Source organism: Protopterus annectens, chromosome 9.part0 (genome assembly GCF_019279795.1).
Source record: "Protopterus annectens isolate FY-2018-M chromosome 9.part0, PAN1.0, whole genome shotgun sequence".
In the NCBI taxonomy this organism is placed as follows: Eukaryota; Metazoa; Chordata; order Ceratodontiformes; family Protopteridae; genus Protopterus; species Protopterus annectens.
Genome location: NC_056743.1, coordinates 1,718,797,080 through 1,718,818,951, shown reverse-complemented (window position 1 = coordinate 1,718,818,951; position 21,872 = coordinate 1,718,797,080). Strand labels below are relative to the sequence as shown.

General features: G+C 41.9%; 1 protein-coding gene across 1 annotated transcript in view; it reads left to right on the top strand.

Moving 5' to 3' along the window:
• Nucleotides 1-21,872, top strand: part of LOC122812231 (serine/threonine-protein kinase N1-like) — a 2,446,550-nt gene that overhangs the window by 2,157,566 nt on the left and 267,112 nt on the right. Inside the window, exon 18 of the mRNA XM_044084586.1 lies at nucleotides 3,577-3,653. Coding sequence (XP_043940521.1) covers nucleotides 3,577-3,653 — 77 coding nt within the window. The remainder of the gene's footprint in view (nucleotides 1-3,576; nucleotides 3,654-21,872) is intronic.

Below are 21,872 nucleotides of genomic sequence, written 5' to 3'. Positions count from 1 at the left end.
ATTAACCGATGTTTGAAGCTTGGCATCTCTAAGGTCAGAACTGGAAAAAACAAGCAGTTAGTTTCATGGATTTCTGGTCTGGAGGAGGTAATCCAGCAGGGTGAGTAAAAAGATTTGGATACTGATCCAAAATCCATGAAGGATATACTATTTGAAGCCACAGGAAGCATGTTTGCCAGTGCCAGAAGGGCACAATGATAATCACTGTGACCTTCCTCCTTGCTTTCTGGATGAATTTGTTCATTAGGGACAGTGTTTTGATTAAAAAAAGAAAGATAACAGTACATATAACTCAAAGTGATGGAGACTGAATGCACACGCATAAACACACCGCACCAATAAAATATGAAAAAGCTAGCTATCAACTATTACAAAAAGGAAAGTAACCAGTATACCAAGACCTAAACCTAATCTGTGCATCTAAGAACTTTTTTAAAACAAGTTAGCCTAAACAATAAAGAACAACTGTAATACAGACAAAGCTGGAGAAACTAGTCTTTTAGCAGGAGAGGAGTTTGTAAAATTGCAGTGTCCAAAAAGGATACACTCTGGTTTAGAATAGCCCACATCTGAAGCGCACATCTGATGCTTCAGGCAGCAAATGAGGTATGAGGTACCAAGGTAGGGTACAGAGAATTATTACTAGTGGAGGAGTCAGAGCCCTGCATCCGTGTAGCTTCAGAGATGGTGCAGAGGTCAGTTCCAATTGGATCTGTCAACCCATATGTTGAACTGGATGAAAATAAACAACATCGGATCTTGCAGTTTAAATAATGCTTACCATCTTCTCAGATAAACGCAGTGCACAAATATAATAAATAAGTGGATGACAGATACAAGATCTTAAAAGTTAATAAATTAACTTTACTTAAATAATGATAATAGTGCAGATACAAATGAAAATTTACATTGAAAAATAAAATAAAAAGCAGTAGAAACAGAATGCATACTGAAAAAAAGCTAGGTTTGAGATGCCTTAAGTTTCTCAGCTGTTTCTTAATATTGAAATGTTGCCCTTAACTGTCACAAGTTAGATAAATTAATAACTAGTGCCCACAAATGTGACTTCAACAAACAAGGCAACATTAACATCTTCTTCTAGCATAGGATTTCACAGATAGTTGTATGCAATATTTCTCCCCAGCACCAGTGTTCATCATATCACATCATTGTCCTGTTGCTCTGCTGGAGAAAAAGAAATAGTAGAACCAGTTTTTACTTGTCATAGCAACAGAAGGAATTGTCAGTACACATCTAAGTCTGCTTCCATCCTTTGTTGCCACCTCAGTATGGCTTAGTGATATGCAAGACATTAAGTGTATTAGAGACTACAGCAATTACATTTCAAAAGAAAAAGCTGTTCCTGGTCTTTTATCCTTTTTGTTACATTCTCAAGAGAAGTCAGCAAGTCTGAAGATCCAACGCACTGCAGAAGACATTCTCTGTCTTTTATATTCAAAAAATAAAAAAGTCACCCATTCCTAAGCCATGAGAAGAACACTAATTGCAGATGAACAAGAGATGAGAAAATCAGAAAAAAAAACCATTACATTTTTAGTTGATTCCTTTAGCTGAGCATTACCCCTGGTGTCACTAACAGTACTGATTTTTAAGTTTGTTATAAGATCTTATGCCTGGGGCAGTCACGGTGGTGCAGCGGTTAGCGTTGCTGCCTCACAGCAAGAGGTTCTCTGGTTTGATCCCCGGCTGGGTTGCCTCCTGTACGGAGTCTGCATGTCCTCCCTGTGGTCATGTGGGTTTCCTCCAGGTGCTCCGGTTTCCTCCCACATCCCAAAGACATGCTGTAGGTGGATTGGACACTGTAAATTGGCCCTAGGTGCGAGTGTCTGTGCCTTCTGTGGAAGGTTGGGTGCCGGATTAGCAACTGGACAACGTAAAACTCCACTGCCAGTCATGAGCGGACAGATGACCCACTGTAGCAACCCCTAACCGGGAAGAGCCGAAAGAAGAAGAAGCTGTAAGATCTTTTGCTCTGAATTTTGTTTCAGTACCTTTCATGTTTGCTTCGGGAGCTACTGTTGTACTGAAACATTATTTTCATGACAAAGACTGTTCTTCTGAGTTGCTTTTTTGTTTTCCAGTTGTCACTACTTTCTGATTCCTGTTTGTTAAAGTCAGAGACTGATTTTACATTTGTCCAATTAAAGTCACTGTCTTCTGCAATATCTCTAGTGTGTCTGCTTTCCTCCTAATGGTGTTCAGCTATCTCTGGCACTAATTGTTTAATAATGTAAATACGTACATGCATTCTATTATTTCAACTTGAGTAGTTGGATGTTATTTTTATTTCATGTTCAACTTTAGCATAGTTTTAAATCTTTATAGTTTGTTCAAGATTAAGCTAGTTTTAGGTCATGCTATATTTTGTATTTATTGTTGCCTTTTCTAGTACTCTTGTAGTTGCACCAGTTCTCTACTCATTTATTTGTTATTAAATTGCTGTTTTTTTACAGCCCACCCAGACTGAGCATTTAGTTGGTCAGACATGATCAGTGCTCTACCCTGATGAACATAATTAAATAAATACATAACGTATGTAAATAAGTATACTACGTGTGCATGAATACATTAATGGCATGCACTGAAGAGATTTATGTTATTCCAAGAACTCATCTGTAGCATGACTGCAAGTGCAATTTGCAAATAGCTGAAATGCTAAAAGCAGTTAAAGAATATTTTGAGTGAACAGCTGGTCCCATAAAGAATGAGAGAGGAGAATAAGCAGACTGCGTCTTGTAAGTTGTTTTAGTATGAAATAAGGGAGTGATGTCAAAACCACTGTGTTGCTGCTGTGGATGCTGTTCCACAGCAGGAATAAAGAGGAAGGATGAGCGAATGTGGACTGTATATGAGATTTGGAACTTGTTAATGTAATGGTTATTCAAGTCTCTTTTGAAGGTGTATGTATTATTGTAGTTTCTGTGATTGTGGGTGGTTTGTTTCATGTGGTTTATATGAAGTTTCCAAAAAAGAGCATTTCTTCATAGATAAGCTTTTTAATGTTTTAATGACCATTGTCATTGGAACTGAAATTTCTTTTGGGGTGGTCCCATTAGTATATTTGGTTTGATTTTGATATTCAGGTTATCATCAGCAAGACCCAGAAGGTTTTCTGATTTTCTCTGCAAATTCTATCCATCTGTTTAAGTATCTGTCTGTCAATATATCCATCAAATAGTTATATAGAGGTTTAATCAGAACTGTCTAGTTTAGTAGCACTTCAGTGTAACAGCAGATTACATTTGCATATTTGGTAATGATATTTTTTTCCTTTGTGGCATTTCCTCATCAGATGCCCATCTGACTAGATTAATTCCAAAGGCTGATACCCAAAACCAATACAGTACATTTTTAGTGGTGCTGGTCTGTATGAAACATGTCCATTTGTGCTTTATACTACTGTTCCTGTTTCCCTGTGAGTCTCTCTTGTAATTAATGTGAACACTGTTAGCCTGCGATTCCTTCATAATTACAACATATTGAACCTTATCTGCTTCCAGCCCACCTGCTGCAGTATAGATGGAATGTTTAATTTGTCTTTGCCCATTTCTGCAGGGACCTCAAACTGGATAACTTACTGCTAGACACACATGGCTATGTGAAGATTGCGGATTTTGGACTCTGTAAAGAAGGTTTGTTTTTCTTTTTTGTATTATGTTGCAATTTTTATAACCTACTCTTAATTTCTAAACTTCCGTATCTTGAAGCACATTTGATTCTGTCTTAGCACTGTGTAGTGTAGACTAATTAGGCTGACAGTCAGTAATAAGAAAGTTTATAGAGACTGTTCTTAGGGAAATATATGCTGAATTGTTTGAGGTATATGACAACACAAATAACAGACAGGATGACAAGGAAGTCATACTAAGTGAAGTTCATTTGTTTGTGTACCACACTGTGAAAAATTACAGGAATCATTTACTGAGTATAATGCTGCTATTTTTCATTTGAAGTTACTTATTCATTTCCCCACAGAGTATTGACTGACGTGTGGATGACTTCAGAATGCTGAGTATGATGCATCTGTGAGCAGTAAAGTTATTAGGCAGAAGAGTCCTTTAGGCATCACTAATGGAGACTGTAATGTTACATCATGTGGCTATTAGGAGTAGGTTCATCTGTTAGAATTTTATTTTCCAGTGGATTTCTAACCATGCTTCCTGCCCATAGATAAAGGGGTGCCATTAATTTCTGCAGTATTCATTTTTTTTTATACATGTTCTTCGTGTTCCACTGTTGCAGTCATTACATTTGGGTAATCCGCTGGCAGGTTGCCCTCAGTCAGCCTGAATAACAAAGTCTTGGGTCCTGCATCAGTTGCTGTCTCCTCTTCCATGATGTCAGGTCATCAGGGGTATAAAACATGCAGCCAACACCATTTTATTTAGTCTTTCTTGCCGCGTGGTGCCCAAAGCAGGAGAAGATCGCAAGTGCTGGTCGGCTGACTCCTGAAATTTTCGTATTCGAGTTTCAGAACCGAAGACTTCAAACTAAAGCTAAGTAGCCTGTTGGGGAAACTTTCACTTGCTCCTTACCGATGTCAGTAAAAGTTATTAATTGCATTACTTGTGGGAAGCAAATACCTCATGAGGATTTTCATTTGTACTGTATTCCTTGCCTAGGCCCAGATCACAACGTGCCTTGCTGTCGGTTCTGTGCTAGATTTAACCAATGCACTATTAAGCGTCAGTATATTTTTGCTTCTAAATATTTTGGTTCAAGATTTAATTATCCTGAAATGTCGTTGGTTAGCAATTCACCTACTGGAGTTCACAAAAAACACAAAGAAAAAGACAGAGACAGACCGTCGAGGTCCAAAACTGACGACGAAGCTTCTCCTAAGCCTGTCGCCGGTACTCAGTGAGGCTCTTTTGCAGCCCCTGATACCCGCTACTTTTGAGTCGCAGGCCTCTACCAAGATCCATTAGGAGTTCAGTATGCCACGAGATTCTCAGAGTATTGAACCTGTGGATGTCTCTCCCTTGGATGGGTCTGGAGCCGCTGAGCAGACACCGGCTTCTGAGGGTGTTTTCAGGCCTCAACATTTTTATATTAAACCAATGCCAGCAACAAAAACAAGGTCAAAAACATCTTCTATGTCTAAAAAACTGACGCATGAACCATGTGCTCAGGCCCCTGTGCCTAATAAAACAGATGATCAAAATGGCTGAGGATTTAATTACCTTGATCAGGGGTTCCCAACCCCCCCCCCCCCCCGCTAAGAGGCCTAGGCAAGGCACTGATTATGAATCTTCAGATCAGGTTTCCATTTCTTCTGATTCCTCTTCTGATCAGGAATTTTCTCTTCCACCCTGTGAGGATTCTTATGCAGAGGAATCCATCCCATCTGCATCTCCTCCTGAGGATTACTCTTTTGGAGAGACTTTGCATACTTTAAGGGAACATTTTCACTGGGAGAGTCAGGACTTCTCTGAATCAAAAAAGAGGCTTAGGGATTTCCTTCTTCTTCCTCAGCATAGGCCTTTGGCAATACCTCCTGTATTAGACATTGTTGATGATGTGTTTTCGGAATCAAGCATGGCTCTTGATTCCCTGCCTCCGGCTCTTAGTAAGCCAGACAGATATTACAGGGTTCCTGATTCCCACAAATTTCTGTTCAAAAATCCTGTTGCTAATCCTGAGACTATTTCTCAGGGTCCCAAGAGTGTAAACGCCTCTACAGCCAAAAATCCTACCCCCTCTGATAGAGATTCTAGGGCGCTGGATAGATGGGGAAAGAAGGTTTATACGTCTGCAATCTTGGCAATCAGGGCCTTAAACTGCCAGTTTCATATGCTTAAATATCAACAGCATGTTATGGGCTTACTGAAACAGAAAATGATGTTTATTTCTGTGTGGAAAATAAAGAATTACAGGAATTATTGCATTCAGCAGAACAGGTTGGAAAGCATACTTTGTAATGTGGTTTTGATTCCTTGGAGGCCTCTTGTAGGGCCGCCGTTACTGGATCTATGATTAGATGGCATGCCTGACTCAAGGAGCAAAATCTGCCTAATCATGTTAAAGCTAAATTGTTGGATGCCCCTTTGCAGCATGATACTCTGTTTGGTAATAAGGCAGAAGAGGTTTTAAAGAAAATGGAAGACGAAGCTAAATCTATGTAAACTGTAAAAGATTTCTTGCAAGTGCAGCCACCCAGGTTCAGCAGACACTGGCCTACTAAAAATTGGTCCTGTGTCCAACAGAGCCACTCAAGGCAAATCTAGGTGCTCAAAAGGCTCCAGATACCAATCACAGGGTTCTTACAGGTAAAAGCAATGGGGTGCCTCCACATCCAAATCTGGAGGAAACAAAGCACAACTCTACAGTAAGCAGTCTCAATGACTTTCCTCTACCATCACCAAGTACTTATCTTTTGGCAGCCCCCTTGGGGGGGAAAACTAGCACTTTATGCTCAAAATTGGCAATTAATTACCCAGGACAAGTGGGTATTAAACATAGTATCCCAGGGGTACAGATTTCATTTCCATACTTTGCCAATTCCAAACAAATGGCCGGATGTGCCACAAAACCAGTGGGCATAGGCCCAGAAACAAGTCACGTCCCTCATGGATATGGGGGCTATTCAACTGGTACCAGAAAAGGAAAAAGGGCAAGGTTTTTATTCAAGACTTTTCCTGGTACCCAGAAAAGACAATTCATGACGTCCAATACTGGACTTATCGATTTTGAACACGTTTCTGGACATTCCAAAATTCAAAATGCTGACTTTACAACAGCTCCTGCCTATGCTAGGCAGGAATGCTTGGTTAGTAACTTTAGACTTAAAAGAGGCATACCTGCATATACCAATAAGGGAATCATGCAGAAGATACCTCCGCTTCAAAGCAGGTTTTTAGCATTTCCAATTCTCTGCACTGCCCTTTGGCTTATCTACTGCGCCCAGGGTCTTTACAAAGTGGTTGGCACCAGTAATTGCATTCTGCAGACAAAGAAGCATTCAAATTTACCCTTATCTGGGCGACTGTCTCATTCAAGCAGAGGACAAGGACACTCTTCTTCAACATCTGACGTTTGTAAAAAGGCTTCTAGCATGCCTAGGGTACACCATAAATGAAAAGCAATCACAACTGGTACCCTCTCAAATAATTACATTCCTGGGTGCAAGCTTGAATACAACTGCCCAGATGGCTTACCTCACGCCAGACAATCAAAGGCAACTGACAACATACTTCAAACAAATGGCAACAAAAACCCAGTTATCTGCAAGACAAATTCCGCAGGCCTTGGGGTTCATGACATCCTGCATTCTACTAATTCCATATGTGAGACTGCATATGAGGAAACTTCAGTGGTACCTAAAAAGTTTATGGAGTCAACATTGCCACAGTCTGGAAACATTGATTCCCCTCATTCCCTGCCTACAACAGGAGTTTCTTTGGTGGGCAGAGACATGTCACCAAAACAAGGGACTGTCACTCTACCCCCTGCCACCCAAACCCTAACTATAGACGCATCAGTCTATGCTTGGGGGGCCCACCTGGCAGGGAGATGCATTCAGGGTAAATGGAGCCCAAACCAAATGCATCTGCATATCAACCAGAAAGAGATGCTAGCTGTTCAGAATGCTCTGACAGCCTTCAAGGACTTACTTCATCCAGGACAACTACTGATAAAGACGGACAATACCACAGTTATGTGGTACATAAACAAGCAGGGGGGGTTCACATTCCTACCCCCTTTGCAGACTAGCCATGGCATTGTGGAACACAGCCTTGACTTACCAAATACATCTGCAAGCTCAATTCCTGCCAGGAAAGCAAAATACTCTGGCAGACGACCTAAGTAGATTTTATGGACCCACACGAATGGAAACTGGATCCACAAATTTTCAGCATGTTAACACAGAAATGGGGGAAACCAGACACAGATCTATTTGCCTCTCCCCAAAATTATCAGTTGGGCAAATTCTGCACAAGAACTCATCACAAAAAAAGCATGGAAAGCGGATGCCCTATCCTTCAGCTGGAAAAACCTATCAGTCTGTGCCTTTCCCCCTCTGCCTCTACTCTCCAATGTCTTACTAAAAGTCAGACAGGAAAAAACAAAAATTATACTAGTTGCTCCGGACTGGCCTCGCCAGCACTGGTACCCACTTCTAAGGAATATGTCTCAGCTTCCTCCATGGTACTTTCCTCAAATACGTCATCTACTGTCTCAAAATAACTATCATATTCTGCACACTCAGCTCCAAACTCTGAATCTTGCAGCATGGCTGATCAACTAATTATTCAAACAACACCTCTCAGTAAATCTGTGATGGATGTCATTTTGGAAGCCAGAAGGCCTAGTACTATAAAATCTTATGCTGATAAATGGAAGAGATTCTGTGCTTGGAACCAAGCACAAGGAACAGACACAGCAAAGCCCAGTATTCCTCAGATTTTACAATATTTGACTGAGATGCTTGACATGGGCCTATTTTTTTCTTCAGTAAAAATCAATGCCTCTGCCATCTCGGCTAATTACAACACAGAGCTGCTCCTCTTCTCTCATCCTCTGCTTAAACAGTATCTTAGAGGGGCCAAAAATTTAAGGCCTCCCAGAAAATTGCCAACTCCTGCATGGGACCTCAATTTTGTGCTGGAAAACTCACCCTGCCTCCTTTTGAACCAGCAGCTACTGCGGATATAAAATTTCTATCTTGGAAAACAGCTTTTCTCTTGGCAGTCACTTCAGCAAGAAGGGTTTCAGAACTACAACTCTCATGGCAGTGGAGCCTTTTATTATATTTTACCCATACAGGGTGTCCCTCAGGACCTTCTTTTATGCCTAAGGTGGTATCCTGTGTGGTTCTTAACCAGACCATTCACCTGCCAACATTTTACCCAAATCCGCAGAACAAGGGGGAGCGGATTCTGCATTCATTGGATGGACACAGACAACTAAGATTCTACCTAAACAGGACCAAATCTCTAAGAAAGTTTGAGCAACTACTGGTAGCATTTGCTGCAGGGCCAGAGGGGAAGGCTGTATCAAAATAGACTATTTCTAAGTGGATAAGCCACTGCATTCGTTTCTGCTACTTGCACCATGGTAAACCTGTGCCCAAGGGGATCAGATCACATTCCACCAGGGCTGCCTCTACTTCAGCAGCTTTTCTCAGAGGGGTTCAACCAAAGACATTCTAGAAGCTGCTACTTGGAGCTCTGTTCATGCCTTCACAAAGCATTATCATTTGCCTCTCTTCTCCAAATCTAGGGCAGGCTTTGCCACTGCAGTTCTGCAGGGCCTTATAGCCGCTCCTGATGCTGTTTAGTTCCATCCTCCCATGCATAGCTTTGGGATTCTACCCAAATGTAATGACTGCAACAGTGAAACACGAAGAACATAGTACAGTTGTGTACACTTACCATAAATGTAGATGTTCGAGTGCAGTCCGGGTTACCCACCCGCCATCCCACTTTCTGTACCTTTTCTTTCCTTCACTATACACAAAAGCCTTTGTTCATAGGTTCATAGGTTGATACTAGGCTATCTGCCCTAGGGCATTTATAAGCCTAGCCAGAGTGTGTTTGGCTTTCACCACCCTTTTAGATTTGTAGACTGTGCCTTTGAATAGTAGGTCACAGAATATAGCCCCTTTACGGTTAGTTTATTGTGCCTCTGTCTAACAGGGACCCAGAAGAGATCCCAGGGGTATACTTACAATCTCCCATCCACTCATCAAGATTTCTCTTGAAGAGGGTCAGTGAGGGGCTCTGCCTAACCTGGACTGGGATTTTGTTCCAGAGTGAAAGGAGTCTCTGGGATATGAATCTGTCCCTCCAGTATGTCCTATTTATTTCTGTGCTGAGGTTTAAGTCTCTGGAGCATGTAGCTCTAAGGGATTTGGATTTCTTGAGGTGGAGCATGTCCATTAATTCTAGGTTGGACATGGCTTTATATGTCAGGCACAGATTGCCTCTGAGTAGGTGGTGAGCAACTGAGTAGAGCTGGAGTTTCTTTAGCCTAACTGCATAGGGCATCTGTTTGAGTCCCTTGATCCTCTTGGTGAGGTACTTTTGGAGTTTTTCCAGTTGCTGCAGGTGTCTGGTAAGGTACATCCCAAATGGGGCATTGTATTCAATTATGGGCCGGATGAGTGATGAATAGAGTGGCACAAAGACCTCCCTTAATCTAGATGTGAAACTGTTCGTGATGAGGTGGGCTATATAGAAGGTCTTTCTAACCACTTTGGCAACGTGATTGTCAAAGGAGAGATTACTATCTACTTGGGTCCCCAAATCCCTAATTACTTTCTCCGTACTTAATAGATTACCTCCTATGGGGTAGTCTGTGGGCACTTTGTTTTTCCCAAAGGGGATGACTATGCATTTTTTAGCATTTAGCTTCAGGCCATGGCTTTGGCACCAGTTATCTGTCTCTTTGAGACCCTTTTGGAGGATGCTTGTGTCAGCCGGAGAGTCTATTATGGCACCCAGTTTGCAGTCATCTGCAAACTTGGTCAGCCATAGTCCTCCCGTGTTTGCCTGTACCTCAGAGAAATAAATACCGAACAAGAGAGGTCCCAGGACTGAACCTTGTGGGATGCCACTTGTGAGTGGTTTAGAGTCTGACAAGGCACCTGCAATTCTGACCATGTGGGTTCTATCCCTGAGCCAGTTCGCAACCCATCTTGTGACATAGGGGTTGCTATTTAAGCTAGTGAGCTTATTTATGATTCCTGAGTGGGGTATTGTGTCGAAGGCTTTTGCAAGGTCCAGGTAGGCTGTGTGGACTACCTTCCCTTCGTCTGTGGCCCTGGTAACTGTTTCAAAGAAATCGACCAGGTTCAAGAGGCAAGATCTGCCTTTAACAAAGCCGAATTGGGTAGGATCCAGTGTCTGAAGGTTTCCGATGTCATTGTTTGAGTTCCATGATGATACGCTCCATAGCTTTGCAGACCAGGCTAGTCAGGCTTATAGGGCGATAAGTTTCCGGGGTCTGTTGTGGCACCTCCCTTGTGGAACGGGACCACCGTTGCTGTACGCCATTCCTTGGGTACATATCCTGTGATAAGGCTGAGCTTGAACAGTGACTTAATGTGAGGGTTAAGTTCATCTTGTAGCTCGTGTAAGACGCAGCCTGGGACATCGTCCGGTCCCATTGATGCTGTGTTTTTTGCTTTGGAGAGGGTAGCTCTCACCTGTTCATCTGTGATGTCTGGGAGGCTACACTCTGTTGGGATGGATATTTGCTCTTTTGGGGGGGGAGAAATTTGCACTGAACCTATCTGCCAGGATGTTGGCAATGTCTGTGGGTTCAGTGTATTTTTTGTCATTTTGCACTAACTCGGAGCATATCTGGGAGTTGCCGCCCAGGTTCCAGACATAACTAAAGAAGGCCTTGTGATAGTCCTTCTTGTGCAGTTTTTCTTTCGAAGCTGGCCTTAGATGATTTTATGAGGGATCGTAGCTTCTTGCTAGTACTGATCAGAGATGCCTTCCCTTTTTGGGATTTTGTTCTATCATGTAGTAGCTTCCTCCTTTTGTTGTATAGCTTATTTATGGCCGGGGTCCACCAGACAGGTCTCCTGCCTTTGGAGGAGTGAGTCTTGGTTTTATTTGGGATAGCACGATCCATACATTCCTGTAGATGTCCATAGAATGCATTTGTGAAGGATTCTGCTGTTTGAGCCTTGTTTTCCACTGGCCCAGGGGCTTTGAAGGATAATACCTTGGTTTTGAGAAGTGTGAAGTTTGCTTTTGAGAAATTCTTCACTGTGGTTACCTTGGCTGGGGGTGGGGATGGGATATGGATGTCTAGTGAGATTAATTTGTGGTCTGACCTTACCAGTGAGGGGTATACCTCTGGTGTGGAACATAGAGTCCCTATGTTTGTGATGACCAGGTCCAATATGTTTTCCCCTCTTGTGGGGATGGTGATCAGTTGTTCCATAGCATTTGAGTTTATAAATTCTAGGAACCGTTGGACGAGGGTGTGTGGGCATGAGTAGTTTACCCAGTCAATGCTTGGGTAGTTGAAGTCACCCAATATAATGGTGTTTGGAGAGACCTTCATGTTCTCCAGTGTTTTCAGGAAGGCTGAGTGGGGTTCCTGAGTTTGGGAGGGTGGTCTGTAGCAGGCTATAAACTGAAAGGCAGTTTTGCCCACTGTTAGTTGCACATGGATGGTTTCCGTTGCTTCGTGCAGTGCTACTAACCTGGAGGTGTGAGTATTTTTGATGTATATGGATACTCCCCCTCCTTTTGTGGTTCGGTCTGAGTTTTGTGGCCGAAAAGCATGATATGAAGTATAACCTGGTAGTGCTGGGGTGCTTTCGGAAGCCTTGAACCAGGTTTCTATTACTGCACAGACATCGATGTTCTCCATACTGAGGAGAGTCTCGAGTGCGTGCATTTTGAGGTTTAGACTTCTGGTGTTGAGCAGCATTACCCTTAGTTTCTTTTTCCTTGTATTGTCTATGGAGGTGGGTTTGTCTTTTGAGCCTTGCCTAAAAAAGGCACTATGGGGGTGGCAAGAGCTTTAGCCAGTATTCAAAAGCCCGGGGTGACAGGTGCAAGCCATCCCTAGCGAAGCAACGTGGCTTGTCGAGCATGTCATCCCAGGCTGACAGACACTGGATCCCCTTTGAATGACACCAATACTTTAGCCAATTGTTAAAGCTTATCATTTTGTCTTTATACTATGGCATCATTCTTGGTGAGGGTAAGATGCTACTCAAAGTCAGGGTCATACCAGCCTGGGCTACATGATCAGAGAGCTCCTCTATGTCTCTTTCATGTAGTCCAGGGAGGTACGTCTCAGGTCATTCACACCAGCATGGACAATGACGGAGTCATATTTGTACTTGCTTTGGAGTGACCTGAGTGCATGCGTTATGTGGCGGATCCTGGCACCCGACAGGCAGCTTACAGTGACCTTCTTCTTGTTCAGTCTGGTGAGTGGGACGTCAGTGTGTCTGACAATAGAGTCACCTATTACAAGTGTATTAGGTGTGTTGTTTAGCCTTAAGGGCTGTGACTGTGTGGAACACTGACTTTGTGGACTATGTGATACGTGGGTATTGTTGTGGGGTAGCAGTTGTTTGGGTGTTTGCTTTGGAGGTCTCTGCTGCTTAGGCAGATTTTTATTTAGAGCCTCCGAGTATGTTTTTGTGTGTTTATGTGTTTGGTTTGTTGTTGCTATAGGTCTGTGAGACTGGATTTGTGGTGTGTGTGGTTACCTTCTTCTCCTGATTGACTGTGCCAGTCATGGGTCGAGAGAGCTCAGCCTCCAGTTTGGCAATATAGTTGCATCTCTGACATATATTTGAGTTTGTTGGGAGGAGGAGAGAGTTGTCTGTGTAGATAAGGCAGTTGTAACATTGCCATAATATTCCCATATTCACCAGCTGGACTGGAGAGTACACATGAAACTGACCTTTGGACATGTCAGGATATTTATGATTACTACTTTTGACTGATCTAGGAGGATCAGTTAAGTATTTAGAAGAGTATAAGAGAGGTTTTAGTGCTTTAAAATTTCTTCTAAGTGCAAGTGAAAGGCTATAAAGTGCAAATAGAGTGCTTCCTTTGAGATACAGATCTTCCAAGGAAAAAGTGAAGAGCAGACTCTGTGGAGCCTGTAATAGTTTAAACCTGTTTAGGCTGCTCTATGCGCAAAATTGCGCAAAGCCGCACTAAAGCAGGTTTTAAACAGGGGACTTGAAAGAGCTAGGAATTAGCCCAAAACGGACAATAAACAAGATTCTGTGCTGAGATCACTCCTCCAGGGGCAGATAGGCTGCTCAAAGCTCCCCACTCATGATAGAACACACATTTGTGGTGTATTTGCTTTTAGATGAAGGTAAAGTTTGTTTCTAAAAGTGCATTTATATATTTTTACTGTTTATTTATTTATATATATATATATATATATATATATATATATTTTTTTTTTTTTTTTTTTTTTTTGCCCCCCCCATTTGGGGGGGCACTGGACATCTGGGGCAAGAAAAACTGAATAAAATGGCGTTGGCTACGTGTTTTATACCCCTGACGACCTAATGTCATGGAAGAGGAGACAGTAACCGACGCAGGACCGAAGACTTTGTTATACAGGCCGACTGAGGGCAACCTGCCAGTGGATTACCCAAATGCAATGACTGCAACAGTGAGTACACTCGAACATCTACATTTATGGTAAGTGTACACAGCTGTACCTTCTCATACTTTCTGGATTTCCTCCCATCAGTTATCCCAGGAAGATGACAATGGCCTATGTAGAATGATCTAAATTCTAGACTTAAGCAGTCTACATATTCAAAATGGTCAGACTGATTATTGCATCTGACAACAGGACCATCTCTGTACTGTCTTCATCTTTCATCATTTCAAAATGTCACAAATGCAGGAGGTTTAACAGTGATTCTGGCCACTGATGCTAGTTTAAACCTGAGAGACCTTTCCTGCAGAAATAAAAATGGGGGCGAATTAAGGAAGGATCATGATTAGAACACACATTTGTGGGGTCATCAGTTCAAGGACACCTGTCACGAGGCAGACAGACACAAAAAAGTCATCATGAGTCCCTCTCCTTTTTGACAGTGTCCATTGCTTCTTTTTATGTGAAAGGTTATTCACAGGAACATCTAACACTAAGTTGCTTAATCCATGAATGGCTTCTTCTTGCCATCTTTTTTGGGAGCAGGTTCAGAATGCATTTGGTAGCTTGTAGAGGTCCCAGGAATCTTCTGTGATTGTACTGAATTGGAAACTTATTACCCCACTACAGTAGTAGAATACAGCTGGGGCCCTAGGAAGTTCTGCCTCCAAACAGTGTTTCTCCAAGTAATGGTCCCTGTGTACATCTGATCAACAGGAGATTTCCCTACAAGTGTCTTCTCCTACTGGTCTTTCACTGGGCCCATACTTCCTGCCTTCATCAGTGATGAATTTATTGTTGGCCTATTGGGTACTTGCTGAATGAGTGAATAGTACTAAACATAGCCGGTTAAACTTGACTAGATTACTTGCTATGATCCTATTTGTGTACCATGGTTTTCTCAGTCTACAATGTCCTTTGCTTCAGAGAGGAAGGAAAAAGGACTTACTTGACCAGTTTATTCACTACTCAGAATAAGCTGCAGTGGTGCAGCGGTAGCATTGTCGCCTCAAAGCAAGAGGTTCTCCCGTTCGATTCCCGGTTGGAGCACCTTCTGTGTGGAGTCTGCATGTCCTCCCCGTGGTCTAGTGGCCTGGAAAAGACATGCGTGAATGGGCGTGCCTTCGTTGAAGGTTAGGCATCGAGCTGGCACCTCGGCACCGTAAAAAAAAAAATCCACTGCCAATAATTAGAGGACCGGAGTTCTGCTGTGGCGACCCCTAACCGGGAAAAACCAAAAGAAGAACAAAATCCACTACTTAGAATACAGAATGATCACATTCCAGACCACTGTCTGTCTTGTTATGGAGGAGCACTAGTTTGCTTCACAAGTGTAATAGATTTTTCACTAACACATTTAGGTTCTTTGCTTGCACTTTAATTCTTCCCTTTTGGTTTTTGTTTGTATCAGGGAGGTGTTTACTTTACGTCTTTCTCATTTTATCCTTTTCTGTGCGAGTAGGGGCATTGTGGTCACCATCATGCTGATAATATAAGCTCATTTAATTTCTACTGTTTGAGAGCTATCTTGAGTAAGATGTGGCTGTTGGACTGCTCTCATTTCCCAAGGAGGAGTAGAAATGCTTTGCTTTTCAAGCAGTTGTAAAGTTATGCCTGGTAGGAGTTACAGAGGGCTATTCTAAATAGAAACTGTGCTTGCCAGATTATACATCCATTAATGCACATGGCGAGCATTTCAATGTCTGAGTGTCTGAATCGAGGGAGAACTTTTGTTGGTAGGGGCATCAGTTAAAACAAAACTCAGACACCCACAGAATAATAACTCAGTATGTCATCACCTAGATGTTCATCATTCTCACTGCAGCAGTAGCCTATGCGTGTATCCTACCAAGGATACACCAACCGAACAGCTTCCTCCCCTCCCACACTGTCATTCTTGGTGCTTATAAGCCCTTCTTGGAGGAAGCTATACATACATACATATATATATATATATATATATATATATATATATATATATATATATATATATATATATATATATATATATATATTTTTTTTTTATTATTATTTTATTTGGAGCAGTTGCAGTAGTGAAGAACAAGACATCAGAGGCAGTCTACCAGCTTCAGGAAAGTGACTTAGTAGATGGCACAAAGAAACTATTGGGTTACAAGGCAAAAACAGAAAGATAAAGAAGATAGTCATCACACACCTTCATAAGAAATGTCAGCAACAACCTACTCACCAGTCCACAGGATAACAAAGGCAGATGGAAGGAATTCTTTAGGCAGCTTCTGAATGAAATAAACCCCACAGAAGCTGCACTGTCCTAGAAATAGCCTACAATAAAAGAAAAGTGGAACCCATCCTAGAAGAAGTAAGAGCAGCACTAAGGAAAATTAAGTCAACGAAAGCGGCACGCTCAGACGAGGTCACTACAGATATGAATAATATGCTGGATGAATTAGAAGATGGCTTCTGAAGATACTCATAGCAATGTGGAGAGAAAGGCATATCCCAGATAACTAGAGAATAAGCAGATGAGTGCCAGTGTGTACAAGAACAAAGGGGATATTCACAACTGTGGGCAGTATAGAGGTATAAAACTCCTGTCACACTACGTGAAAGTTCTGGAAAGGGTGATTGCTAAATAAAAAGAGTAGTAGAGAGTAAAATGGGAGATAAGCAATTCAAAGTCAGATCAGGATACAGCATAACCAACCTGATGTTTGCAGTGAGACAGATAGTTGAAAAGAAGCTAGAGATGAGGAAAGAGATTCCTATACTTTGAGAAAGTATATGAGAAGGTCCCAAGAAATCTGACCTAACTTTTGACTGACATTTGTCGTTGTAAGAAAGTCCTTCTGTTGTGGCACAGTTTATAAACAGTAGGAGTGTGTCTAGATCTAGGGATGTCATTGTCCTCCTTTATTCAGCCCTCGTTAGGACAATCATTGAATGTAGTGCCCCCCTTTGGCATGTATCTGTCCAGACACATACAACTACTGTAGCACCCACAGACATATCTTACTAAAAGGATACAAGACCTAAACATGTCCTTCATGGTACGATTCATAGCCCTGTCACTATACTCAGTGTCATGCAGACTGCTACAAGGTGACCTGAATCTGACATGCAAAGCATCCTCTGACCCATTACTGATGGATTTACTGTACATCAGCAAGTCAAACGGCAACAGAAGTACTCTGTCTAGGGATCTAAACCTCTTCTGTAACATCAACAGAATAGTTGAGAAGGACAGGTATATCTTGCAGAGAGTACTGCTGCTGTGGAAAAGACTCTTCATTTATATAAAACAAAGTTCATCCCTGTCCATCCATAATCAAGTGCATCTGTGGATGGGAAACAGAAAATTTACACCTGGATTGCCCCCCCCCCCTCCCCATGCTTCTAATGGACGGAGGCTGCTCCTGAATGCTTTATCCCATGCATGGGTCCCCTTAATAAATTATCTATGGTGGGATCCTGGTTATTCTTATTGGGGGTAATATATAATTGTCAACCATGGGATGGGTAAGGATATAAACAAATGGGATGGGCAGCTAGCCTAGTACTTTCCTGTGAATCTATGACAGACAGGAGGAAAGCAAGAGGAAATGTGGGTGTACAGCAAAGAGGTGGATGGATTGTCTGAGAGAGAATCTACGATAGGTATGATTGCTGAAGAAGGTAGTAGAGTGATATTGAATCGAGGCAAATGGCAACAGTTGAAGCAACACCCTGACCCTATGTAGAAAATGGGAAGAGGATTGATGATAATTATTTTATTTGATTTTGCTTTTGCTTATTGGGTTTGTTCAACTGGGTTTAGTTAAAAAAAAAACTTTTCACTGGAGGCCCTGAGAGAAAATCTCCCAACATATTACAAACATTTTTTTAATGTTACAAACACTTTTAAACAGACATCAGTAATAAACACGAGTAAACATTAAGTAATATATGTTAAAAATCACACATACATTTGCTAATTAAATTACATTCATATGAAAATAAAGGTAAATATTAACAGTATATAAGATGCTTCTGCATTAGTGAATGTTGAACATTGAGCATTTGAAGAGTTGTATTAGTGATTTTGTCAGATGTGAATAATGCTTACAAATTCAAAGAAATGGTGGTGTGTCAGGACTTAGGTAGAGTAGAAAATGTTAATAGTCCAAAAAGCTTGATGCACACAGAAAAACACATAGAAGGACTCAAGAAACTGAAAAAAATATTTATTTACTGAAATAAAAAGATAAGCGCTTTCATGAAAATAACTACTTCGCTTCATCAGAGCAGTCATAACACAGATAAGAACCATATAAATATTATCTCAATGACCAATCAAATTACAGCAAATTGACACACCCACCCTACTCATAAACTGAAGCTATATAGCATGTAAATAGTATTAAAATGATAACATAATATAAAAACTATATACAATCAAAATTCAAAACATTTGCACATATAATACATATAATTCAATACAGAGGTTATCTCGGAAGCCTGCGTGTTTTCAAAAAGTGGAAGCCTGCGTGTTTTCAAAAAGTTTAAGTGGAACATGTTCGTTCAAACCTAAGCCCTTATGTGCCTGCATCCTAACAATCTATTCAAGCTCAACAGTTTCAGTTTGATTCCTCACATCCCCTAGCCTTAGCATTTCATAAACTCTATCACCCGAAATTTAAAGTAATGGCCCTCGCCCTTCTCCATTACATGCTTAACTAGTGCATTCAAGACGTACTTAATATTAATAAACTATAAATGTTCCCGAATGCGTTCTCTAAACCTACGATTGCTTTTACCTATATAGAACCAGGAACATGCAACACAATGGGCTAAATAAATCACGTCCTTGGTGTTGCAATCTGCTGATACTCTAAAGTAAAACCTCTGACCAGTATCATGATTTATAAAAAACATTACTGCTCTCTATATGAGTGCAATACCTACAATATCCACAGGGGATAGTAATACCACTATTGCCAGTCCTATCCCTATTCTTTGCCCTGTTAGGGTAACAGAGCAATCTCTTCAAATTCTTCTTATTTTTGAAGGTAAAAGCTGGTTCATCTCCTACTATACTCCTAATTCTCCCATCAGTGAGTAAAACTGGCCAATTCTTAACTTTGCCAGAGATGGCCTGCACCTGTCGCCCTTGGGATTCCGGATACTGGCTAAGGCTCTTGCCACCCATATAGTGCCTTTTTTAGGCAAGGATCAAATGACAAATTCACCACTGTAACAGGTACAAGCAAGCAAAATCTAAAGGTAATGCTACTCAATGCTAGAAGTCTAAACCTCAAAATGCACTCACTCGAGGCACTCCTTAAAATGGAGAACATCGACATCTGTGCAGTGACAGAGACCTGGTTCAAGGCTCCAGAGAGCACCACTGCATTATCAGGCTATAATTCATACCACACCTTTCGGCCACTTAACCTGGACCGAAACACTAAAGGGGGAGGCGTGTCCATATTCATTAAGGATATCCACACCTCCGGGCTAGTTGCTCAGCATAATGCATCTGAGATTATCCAAGTGCAGCTAACTCTGAGCAAGACCGCATTCCAAATTGTAGGTTGCTACAGATCACCCACCATGCCCCAGGATTCCCACTCCTCATTTCTTGATACATTGGAAAATATTAGGGTACAACCTAACACCCTAATAATGGGCGATTTCAACTACCCCACCATTAACTGAGAAAACTACTCATGTACCTACTCTTTTGCTCAACGTTTTCTGGAATTCATAAATTCCAATGCTTTGGATCAGCTTATCCACATCCCCACCAGAGGCAGCAATATCCTAGACCTGGTCATTAACAACATGAGTGACCGGTGTTCCACACCAGAGGTCATTTTCTCGTTGGTCAGATCCGACCACAAGCTAATCACCCTAGACATCCACATCCCCCCCCCCCATCTGAGATTATCCAAGTGCAGCTAACTCTGAGCAAGACCGCATTCCAAATTGTAGGTTGCTACAGATCCCCCACCATGCCCCAGGATTCCCACTCCTCATTTCTTGATACATTGGAAAATATTAGGGTACAACCTAACACCCTAATAATGGGCGATTTCAACTACCCCACCATTAACTGAGAAAACTACTCATGTACCTACTCTTTTGCTCAACGTTTTCTGGAATTCATAAATTCCAATGCTTTGGATCAGCTTATCCACATCCCACCAGAGGCAGCAATATCCTAGACCTGGTCATTAACAACATGAGTGACCGGTGTTCCACACCAGAGGTCATTTTCTCATTGGTCAGATCCGACCACAAGCTAATCACCCTAGACATCCACATCCCCCCCACCCCCCCATTAGGGAAACCACTGTAAAAAATTTCTCCAAAGCCAACTTCATGCTTCTTAAGACAGAAGTTGCAAACGTCATGGCACCCATGCAGACGGACAATAGAGGTATAACTGCTGAATCCTACACAAATGCACTTTATAAGCACTTACACAAGTGCATGGATCATGCTATCCCTAACAGAACCAAGATGCTATCTTCCAAAACAAGGAAGCCAATCTGGTGGTCCCCTGCCATAAACAAACTACAATAGAAGAAAGAAACTGCTGCAAAAAAAGAGTAAAATCACATGATTTGGAGGAACTCCCTGGTCAGCCTCAGTAAGAAGCTCTGAGATCCCCCATGAAATCCTCCAAAGCTAGTTATGAAAACAAAATCACCACTGTTTCTAAAGACAACCACAAAGCATTCTATAGCTATGTCAAAAATCTCAATGGCAGCACTCAGAACTGCTATGAGTTACAGCACAATGGCACTAAATATACAGAACCAACTGATATTGTCAACATCCTGGCAGATAGGCTCAGTGCTAACTTTACCCCCCCTCTCACCCCTAAAGGGCCCATCTCTATACCAGAAGAATGCAAAGTTCCTGTAATCACGGCTGCACAGGTAAAAAACACACTCTCCAAAGCCAAGAACACAGCATCCATGGGACCTGACAAATCCCAAGCTGCGTTCTACATGAACTACAGAACAAACTGGCACCCCACCTAAGTACCATGTGCAATCATAGCACAACAACGGTTATCTCACTCCACAAAGGGGGAACCACCATGGACCCCGGGAACTACCGCCCCATTAGCCTGACGAGCCTGGTCTGCAAGGCTATAGAACATATCATCAGGGAACTTATAAACAAAGACATTGATAATCTCCGAACTCTGAACCCCACCCAGTTCAGGTTTGTAAAAGGCAGATCATGTCTCCTAAACCCGATAGACCTCTTTGAAGCAGTCACCAAAGCCATAGATGAGGGTAAGGTGGTTCACACAGCCTATCTAGATCTTGCCAAGGCTTTCGACACCATCCCCCACTCTGGAATTATAGATAAACTCACTAAACTAGGTATAAATCCCATGTCACAAGATGGGTTGCCAACTGACTCACTCACTGACAGAACCCACACTGTGAAAGTAGCAGACTCCAAATCCGACTTCAGACCAGTGACAAGTGGAGTACCACAGGGTTCAGTCCTGGGTCCTCTCCTGTTTGGTATCTACTTCTCTGAAGTACAGGTTAACACAGAAGGTCTGTGCCTAATGAAGTTCGCAGATGACTGCAAACTAGGAGCCATAATCGAAACTCCTAACGATGTGGACATCCTGCAAAAAGGCCTCACTGAGACAGATGCCTGGTGTCAAAGCTATGGCCTCAAGCTCAGTGCTAAAAAGTGCATTGTCATCCCTTTTGTTAAGATCTCTGTACCCATGAACTACCACATAGGCG